At 49.2% G+C, this 9,683-nt stretch overlaps 1 protein-coding gene across 1 annotated transcript; it reads left to right on the top strand.

Annotated features, from left to right (window-relative positions):
* The first annotated feature begins 7,684 nt into the window (after positions 1–7,684).
* Positions 7,685–8,353, top strand: LOC144097874 (solute carrier family 22 member 7-like). Its single transcript, XM_077630484.1, has one exon. The coding sequence runs from the start codon at positions 7,685–7,687 to the stop codon at positions 8,351–8,353; it is 669 nt and encodes a 222-aa protein (XP_077486610.1).
* Positions 8,354–9,683: the final 1,330 nt, after the last annotated feature.

The raw sequence follows: 9,683 nt of genomic DNA, 5'->3' as shown, positions 1-9,683 counted from the left end.
GTATTTGTGTCTCAGACTGGAGGTACGTCGTGAAGTGCCGTGGCAGCCGTTGGAGCATCGAATCATCTTCAGTGAGCAGCCTAGATTCGGCGTATTCCTCAGCGTAAGGAGTGTCAGCCGCGGCAAAATCCAGCTGCAGTACGTGAGGCGGAACGCGGAGCTAAGATGAACGCTACGTATGTCAGAAAGAATGAGAAAGATAAAAGTTTATAAGCTTTTTAAAGGTTGGGCGAATAAGATGGGCTGACTCCTTAGTTCAGGAATCTGGTCGCTTGCGCTGATGTTCAGAATGGTGATGTTTGATGAGGCCCGCCGCGGTGGCTCAGTTGTTAGGGCGCTCGACTGCTGATTTGGATTTCCCGGGTTCGAACCCGACCGCGGCGGCTGCGTTTTTATGGAGGAAAAACGCTAAGGCGCCCGTGTGCTATGCAATGTCAGTGCACGTTAAATATCCCCATGTGGTCGAAATTATTCCGGAGCCCTCCACTACGGCACCACTTTCTTCCTTGCTTCTTTCACTTCCCCCTTTATTCCTTCCCTTACTGCGCGGTTCAGGTGCCCAACGATATATGAGACAGATACTGCGCCATTTGCTTTCCCCAAAAACCAACTATTTTTATTATGCTCGTTGATGTTGAGGTGTATCGGACGCGGGAGGGCTAAGCATCTGGCCAAGATTTCCACGTTGGCCGCACCTGTAACGGAGTCATCCCAAAAAAATGTGTGCGCTAACGGATAAACAGCGTGCTCTGTAATTTTAACAGTAGCGGGAACGGCACCTCGGGGAACATCATTTCTTTGATTGGTTCATGTTAAGGAGTACCTCAGCCGATGTATTATATATCTTCAGTATAATGCAGGCTGTTAAAAAAAATAAACGTTGAGGTGACGCGTAAACCTCGCCCTAATATTATGGCGCGATAGTGCCAGCGGGTCCTTCAGCGGCCTGTACCCAGCACGGTAGCTCAGTGGTTAGCGCTCTTCTAGCCTGAGCAGAAATACCCTTGACCGAACCTGGCAGCGGCGCCAGCGTTTCGATGCAGACGAAACATAAAAGGCGCCCGTATGCTTTGCGATGCATGTACATGTTATATATCCCCAGGTGGTAGAAATTATTCCGGAGCTCTATACTAAGGCACCTCTTTCTCTTTTTCTTGTTTCACTCCCACCTACCTCCCTTACCTTACGTCGGCCAGCCAGAAGTGAGACTGTTACTGCAGCATTTCATTCTTTAAAAAGTAACAAAAAAAACGCTGGTAGGAATCAAGTTGTGAGATCATTTGAGGCAACACCATCTAAAAGGTAACCGCATGAGAGAACTTATCGTCAGCCGCTATCGGCAGCCGCGCAGGGCGAGCGTGGTGACGAGACCTTCGCTATAGGCAGCTAGTGGTTCAAAACTTTTCTGCACTTTGGCCACCTTTGCACCTCGCTTGCGTTACGCGAGGCTTGTCGCACGACCAAGCGTCTCTGTTCTATCGACTGCGCACGAGCTCAGGATATACGCCGGATGGATGCAGAGGGTTCACCGCAGCACCTCACGTATGTGTGTACACTATGAAGCTGTCAGTGATGTGAACCATTTCTATTTAGCATGCCCGCATTTTTTACAAAGCCGAGCGTGATGAATTCCTAGGAAGCTTGAGGAGGCTGAAAGTTTTCTTGGAAGACGTCTGTCGCTTCGTGTAGCCGGAGGGCTCTCGAACTGAGGGCCAATTAGTGTCACAATCACTCTTGCAGTTTTTAGAGGACATCGACCTTATGGAACAGTGGCAGAGAAACATCACTTAAATTAATTACTCAAACGGAGAAACTGCTTCGGAAGGTGGTTACCGTGGAAGGTGGAGAAAGGGGTGAGAGCGGCGGCGTCTCCAAACGGAGGATGGTTAATGCAGAAGGAGGAGAGTACTGCAACAACAATACAGGAAAGTTCAACCGGGGTGTGGTTACCGTAGAAGGAGGATGCTTTGGTGACAGCGTAAGGCGCACGTGGAGGGTGGTTGCCACAGGAACCGCACTGATGGTACATAGACTGGGAAGAATAGGGCTACTGTGAAAGGAGGACCTCATGGCGAGTGCGCTGGAATATGTAACCGGAAGGTGGTTACTGTGGAAGGACCCGTCGCGGTGGTTCAGTGGTTAAAGCGATCGGCTACTGATCCGGAGTGCCCGGGTTCGAACACGACCGCGGCGGCAGATTTTCGATGGAGGCGAAACGCAAAGGCGCCCGTGTGTTGTGCGACGTCAGTGCACGATAAAGATCCCGAGGCGATCGAAATTTTTCCGGAGTCCTCCACTAGGGCACCTCTTTTTCTTTTATTCTCTCAGTTCCTCGTTTATCCTTTCCCTTTCTGCGTTGTTCAGGTGTCAGCCGAGATGTGAGACAGATACTGCGCCATTTGGCTTCCCCAAAACCAATTTTCACAGCCCATGTGCTGTGCGATGTCAGTGCACGTTAAAGATCCCCAGGTGGTCGAAATTATTCTGGTGTCCTCCACTACGGCACCTCTTTCTTCTTTTCTTCTTTCACTCCCTCCTTTATCCCTTCCCTTACGGCGCGGTTCAGGTGTCCAACGATGTATGAGACAGATACTGCGCCATTTCCTTTCCCCCAAAACCAATTATTATTATTATTATTATTATTAAATTTTTCCGTGGAAGGGGAGAAAGAGTATGGCTTGGCAGGGTGAATGTAGTGCAGTTCGTCTGCCGCAGCTGCTGCAAAACGCGCTGCCCGAGGAGGGGGTTATCGATAGCGCCTACAGAGCGGCGGAATGGAAAGGAGAGCTATGCAGCTATGAAGTCGCTGTCATATTCTCTATTACAACATATCGCAAAATATAAATTACTTAACGGCGACTGAATCTCGCTTTACACACTTATAGCAAACTGTCCTGTCAATTTTTAACGCGACAACGTTAAGGCTTCTGTTCTGCAGAAAATCCGGCCTCGTCGTCGGCGTTGTGAGCGAAAAATCACCGGAGAATCAACTAGGTGGGCCACCTAGGTCCAAGTGACCTTGTGTCGTCATGACAACCTGCTTACCCGATTGTGAACAAACTAACCGCAACGGCAGGCGGCGATTTATTACTGGTCATCCAGGAAGAGCTTCCAGGGTCGCACAAGCCCCAACGGTGGCAGCACGTACCATCGCTGGGCATTGGAGCATAGCTTAACCGCTGCACCAATGTGCGAGGACGGGTATCGGGAATGCAAGGAATCTATGTACGTAACGCAGAAAATAACCAATTTCGGCAATATGGGCATCAATTAACCCATTACGCTATAGCGTCATACCCTTAACGCGGAGCTTATGTGGCCCCTCCAATTTGTATGCGTGTTTTCAGTAGAAATAGCAGAAGCAATTCTTGCTGAAAATAGATAAAGAGTTCAAAATGTCCTTCACCTGCTACACGATGCCTAGGTGATCTTCACGGGCAGGTATGTTAGGAGATGACAGGGTATGACGGAGCGACTGAAGGGACTCAGGGGACTGATGAGCGACAGGAGAGTACAAGAGATGAGCAGAGGGTTCGAGCGGAATCAGTATAATTTTTTTTCGTGTAGTTATAATAAGTGTGTTTTTCTGAATCTTATGAATCAGCATGCCTTCGTTGCACAGTGATGGACTGGGCCAGTGATTCACTGGAGCCACTCAAGAATCCCAGCGACGAGCTGATTATACAATTCATTTCTAGCAGTCTCTGCATTCCCAAGGATCCAACATAACGTGAATACGAGGGGTCAGATCCAGAAGGGTCATGTATAGCTCTCGAAGCCTATACCTCGGGCCCACTTATATTTGCCAAAGTTATAACTAACGCTCGCTTATTACGAACTAGGACGGTGCTATCGTCAAAATAGGCATTGGAGCAATGGAACTCAGGTGGTCCAAATTATTTCGGAGCCCTCCACTATGGTACCCCTTTCTTCATCATTATCAATGGCCCTGCGTCTCAGATACAACGAACTGTGGCCGCACTACATCCTTTATCCCTTCGCTTACGGCGCGGTTCAGGTGTCCAACGATATATGAGTCAGATACTGCGCCATTTACTTTCCTCAAAATACCAATTATTATTATTATTGTGTGGCCGCACCACTCGGTTAAAACGGACGACGAGGGGCCGTAAATTCGCTTTTGTCGCATGTGCGCGGATATCGGAGAGTGCCTCCAAGGCACACCTTATTCCCTCTCTGGCTTGCATAACGTGGCAGGCGAACGAATACATTAAAAAGGCTGCATTAAGAACTAGACACCCACTGGCTAAGCGAGTCCCGAAGGGCTACAAGGCCTCCGCACATTCGCAAGTAAAAAAGATTATTGCTAGTGACGTTCCACAGGAGCGGCAGAGAGCAACGCTCGGCGCTATGGCTACGAACACGCCGATAGCAAAAGTGGCAGGTGTGCTCGCAAAGCACGGCGCCGCGCTGTGCGATTTCCACCACTCCGGTGACATCATTGTGGTAATATTTTTTCTGCTCGCGACTGTACGTGTGCGATTCCTTGATGTGCTAAGCATCGCGGAAGAAGGAGAGTACATGGTTTGCACGAGACAAGGGCAGCGTTAAAAAGTGAAACTGTCACTGGTGAACCGATATGAGCCAATATGACTGGTGAGCCAGCGATATGAGAAACTTGTTTGCAAACAGTGGCGTCGCTGGGGTGCACGACACCCAGTACGCTGCCCCCGTGCGTTGCACCCCACCTCCTTCCCCTATCCGGCACCATATCCTGATTCCCCTGTTCTCGAAGCAGCACGCTCTTTACCATACCAGGCATATTATAGAGCAATTTCTGGCGCCATCTTGGCGTATTGGGTATCAGGATTTAGTTACGCTGCTCGCACCACAAATGCACGAATCGCGAAATACGGAATGGCCGCGGTGGTCACCGCATTATAATGAGAATGCTTAAGAGTAATTGTTCAGTAAATCTGACATTAGGAGCCTGGCTAATAAAAAATAATACCGCATAAAGGCGCATTTACAAAAGGGGAACTATATAAAGTAGAAGGCGAAAGCACAGGCGTAGCCGAACAGCCATTCGGAAGAGGCATGTACATAGCTCCAGAACCAGCTGTATGACCAGATTCGCGGGCCGCAAACCGCACTGGGGCATGGACCTGCTAGTGTCTGTACAAAGATGACTTGGAGGGGCTTATTTTCTTTGCCGGAGAAACCACAGTAGGGAGGTCACTTAGTGCACATTCTCTTCACAACCCGCACAGGCAGACCATTTTCAGCTGCCCACCGCAACTTCCGAAGGCTTTTGGTAATTCCATTTCAACAATCCATAGTGAATTTGTCCAAGCAATTTGTTCTCCTTCGAGCCTAACTTTGTGCACAGTCAGATAATGTTACCTCTGCCACAAATAAAAAGTCTTTCCTTTAGAATCGAGGTGGGTATTTTGTTAAAACTTGCGCCCGTGCATTTCTTTTACGTTTAACAGGCAGAGCAAAACGCTGGGTTTTTAAAACTTGACATGCAGAGAACGAAAGGGATATTCAACAGTCTCGCAAGGGAACAGCAGTTCACATTTGGTAGCGAAGTACTGGAAGTGGTTAGAGAGGTAGGAGCCGCTGATTCGGATCATGAGAGGGAAATAAAAAGAAGAATAAGAATGGAGTGGAGCGCATATAGCAGGTTCTCTTAAATCATGAATGGCAGTTTACCAATATCCCTCAAATGAAAAATATACAACAGCTGCATCTCACCGGTACTCAACTATATATGGGGCAGAAACGATGAGGCTAAAGAAAAGGGTCCGATTAAGTTAAGGACAACGCAGCGAGCTATAGAAAGAAAAATTATAGGTGTAATGTTAAGAGACCGGAAGCGGGCAGAGTGGGTGAGGGTACAAACGCGGGTAAACAACTTCCTAATTGAAAACAAAAGGAAGAAATGGGCTTGTGCAGGACATGTAATGCGAAGGGAATTAGATAACCGAGAGAAGGCAAGCGTTGCAGGAAGCGGATGAAAGTTAGGTGGGCGGCCGAGATTAAGAAGTCTGCGGGGACACGGTGGCCGCAGCTCGAAAAGGACAGGGTTAATTGGAGAGACACGTAGAGGCCTTTGCCCTGCAACAGGCGTAGTCAGGCTGATGATGATGATGAAACCTAACGGCCCGAAATCATTGCTTCTTTCTAACAATTTTCAATATTTTTATTTTCATGCCGAAGGCCGTGTTCTTTGTTCAGTTGCTGATCTAAGTATATTCTTTTTGCATTTTAATCTTATCAAAGTCTTCTGCCTCTTTTATTCCATTTTCAAAAACAGCTTCATTGAGCATTAGGATCTGACCACCCGAGGAAACACAGAACAAGCGCACTTTTCAACAGCGAGTTGTTGATGAGCGCAATGTTTTCACATATCGTCAGATTCCACTATATGAATCAATATATCCAGAGATCTCTCCTCGGCAGGCTTTTAGTTTTTGTAATCAACTTTTTCGCTTTCGTCTAAAACGTTCCCTATCGGTTTTCTGTGAGAGCCTTAACAGTGAATGCGAGCGGACGACAAAGTTTAAAAAGAAATATTTTCCAACTCGTCGGAATATTTCCACACCATTAACATTTAATATTTAACAGTTCCCTTAGAATTAAAATTGATTTCCAAGAATATTGGGCTTCTGTTGGCAATAGCCTACCGTGGTTATAAATAACCCCTTCTAAATAGCTACCTTCTCACCATAAATATGCGCGGAAAATTAGCCTTGTGGCAATATACAACAATATATTCGATATTAATGACGCGACAGCTGCATGACATCAGTGACGGCTAAATTTGCACTTAACCACGCGCTAGAGGTACAGTTGGGATAGCACTACTCTAGTAGGGGTAGACACAGTCTCGTGGTAATGCACCGGTTTCGGAAGAAAAGAAGAAGGCAGGTATCCAGGAAGCTCGCGCAGTCACGAGGGTTACATTTCTCAAAATTTATTTATTCTACTCGCACCGCTTTGTTTCCTGATTTCCATTGCGATATCCTCAAGCTCTCTCAAAACTCGTGATTTCCTTTTTCACTCACAATCATGCCCCGACGCGGTGGCTCATTGGTTAGGGCGCTCGACTACTGATCCCGAGTTCCGTGGTTCGAACCCGACCGCGGCGGCTGCGTTTTTATGGAGGAAAAACGCTAAGGCGCCCGTGTGCTGTGCGATGTCAGTGCACGTTAAAGATCCCAAGGCAGTCGAAATTATTCCGGAGCCCTCCACTACTGCACCTATTCTTCCTTTCTTCTTTCACTCCCTCCTTTATCCCTTCCCTTACGGCGCGGTTCAGGTGTCCAAAGATATATGAGACAGATACTGCACCATTTCCTTTCCCCAAGAAAACCAATTATTACACACAATCATTCGAATTTATGAGCCGCTTGAGGTTTGAATCTGCAGCAAACCCTGGCCAATCCCCCACCATGGCTATGTGCTATCATATTTCAGGCAACAACAACAATAAGAATGCAGCAAGAACGACAGCAAGGATGTCATTGCTCTCCCCACAGAAGCTGGCCAAGGTCGACCTAGTGACCAGCGAGTGTTTTGAGAGTGGGGACATGTTCGGCCACGGCAGATTCCAGCGCTGGCTCTTCCTTCTTACTACGGTATCCATGTGTGCGATGCACTGCCACGCACTCGTCTTCCGCATCATCTCCGGCGGTGCAAGCAGCCGCAGGGCGTAGTGATGATTCCTGCTCTCTCCTGGAAGAACTTGGCGATCCCTCTGGAAGCTGATGGGCGTTTCAGCCGCTGCACCGTCTACGCACATTCGGGCGACCCTAACGACACGCGCATTCTGGACTGCGCCAAGTGGGACTACGACCCGGAACAGGAGAGGAGGTCCACAGTAAGCCGCTGGGATCTGGTGTGCCACAGGAGGCCTCACCTCGCTCTGGCTCACGCCGTCCACATCGCGGGATCGCTGATCTTCATGAGTGTCGTCGGACTCATTGCGGACCGCGTGGGTCGACTGTCCGTGCTCCTCTTGACGGTGGCGGCCCTGCAGCTGGCAACGCTGGGCGGATGCTTCAGCTCCTCGTACCACGTGTACATTCTCTCGAGGTTCCTCAACTCTGGCTGCGCCGCGACAGTCACGGTGCTCTCCTCCACGCTGCTCTTCGAGGCCTCGACGCACGCGCACCGCAGCCTCCACCTGTACACTGCCATGGCGATGGGTATGCTGACGGCCGAAGGCTGGTTTGCTGTGGGGCGGCTGCTGAGACATCATGACTGGATGACAATGCAGACCTTCATCCTCTCACCAACGGTCCTCACGCTGTACGCGTTCATCGTAGCACACGAGTCACCACGTTGCTATATTGCCAGCACACACTTGGCCAGTGCCGAATGGTGATGCTTAGCTAGGCTAAGGAGAACCAATTTCCGCTGTACACCACGATGGGCATGCTGGAAACGCTCAAAGATGAGACTCCACGTATCGAACACCGCCTGTTAATCGCGGGAGAAAACGCCGTTGGAGGGCAGGAACTGCAGCGCCGCGCGTTCGTGCTGTTCGGCTCAAGTTTCGCCGTTACGTTCACGATGTTCGCTTTACGGCTCCTCGAAGTCAAGGTTTCGGCAGAAGGAAAAGGCTGGTTCCAGTGGGTATCCAGCGGCGCAAACTTCTCGGCCTTCGCTCTGCTTTATCTTGCGGCCAGGAAAGAAACCTCACCACGCGTTCTGGGTGAAACTCTAGGTGCGCTTGGCGGTATCGCATGCTTAATAAGTTACACCTTCGTGCGAAAACACGACCTCTTACCCAGTGTGTTGTTCCTATTCCTCAAGCCGCAGCAATACGCGTGCAACGTCCTCATAATCACATGTGCCTTGAGTGTTACGGCCGCTTCCGTCCGCTGTTCGACGATTTGTTGGCTCTTCGGCTTCAGTCGTTTGGGAGCGGCGTGCGCTGCCCTTCTGTTCGCGCTTCCGGGCATGGGACATGGCAATGCCCTCTTCGCCATCGCTGCAGCGGCTTTATTTGTGATGATGCTGCCTCAGCTTGTCCTCTCGCCGAAGCGCAAAGTCCTAATACTGACCAGCATCGTTCCCGTTGCCGAAAACAAAGGCGGCGTGCAGTACATGAAGAACACGCTCGACGCACCGCGTCGCAAGAAGGAACGGCACCGGAAGACCCGCACAAGCGCTACGTCGTCGAGAGGGCACGGCTCGGAGATAAAGCTAGCTGGTCGAGATTGATTCTGGGGCAATGTGTTTGCTTTATCATAGTGCACTTGTGTTGTTTACAATTGCCATCGCTATCGCATCGTGAGAATGTTTCTTCCCTCTCTTGCTCTTTGTCTTGAATTCTCACTTTATTGCTTTATATGTAGTAACGCTCGTTGTAGGCAGAACTATCTTGAACTTGCTTTCCTGGTGTGTTTTGGTGACTCCCTCGACTCGTGATCATGTCAGGTATATAAGATAAAATCTTCGGTATTAGTGTCATATGTATAGCAAGCGAATTGTTTGCCCCAAGAGGTCTGTGTCAATTGGAATATCGACCCGCAATCAGAGTAAAAGGAAATTATTCAGCCTGCTTGCAAGCGAAGGTTCAAAGAATACAAATGTGACAACGACGACGATTATGGATTTTTATGGCGCAAGGCAATCTGTGGCCAAAGAGCACCATGGCTCAAGGTATTTTTCAATTTCCAAGGTCTGGTCTGCGAAAACCTGTTTCCCCC

The sequence above is a fragment of the Amblyomma americanum genome, chromosome 7 (assembly GCF_052857255.1).
Source record: "Amblyomma americanum isolate KBUSLIRL-KWMA chromosome 7, ASM5285725v1, whole genome shotgun sequence".
NCBI classification, from domain to species: Eukaryota; Metazoa; Arthropoda; class Arachnida; order Ixodida; family Ixodidae; genus Amblyomma; species Amblyomma americanum.
Note: the sequence above shows the minus strand (reverse complement) of the source record. Positions and strands in the feature narration are given on the sequence as shown.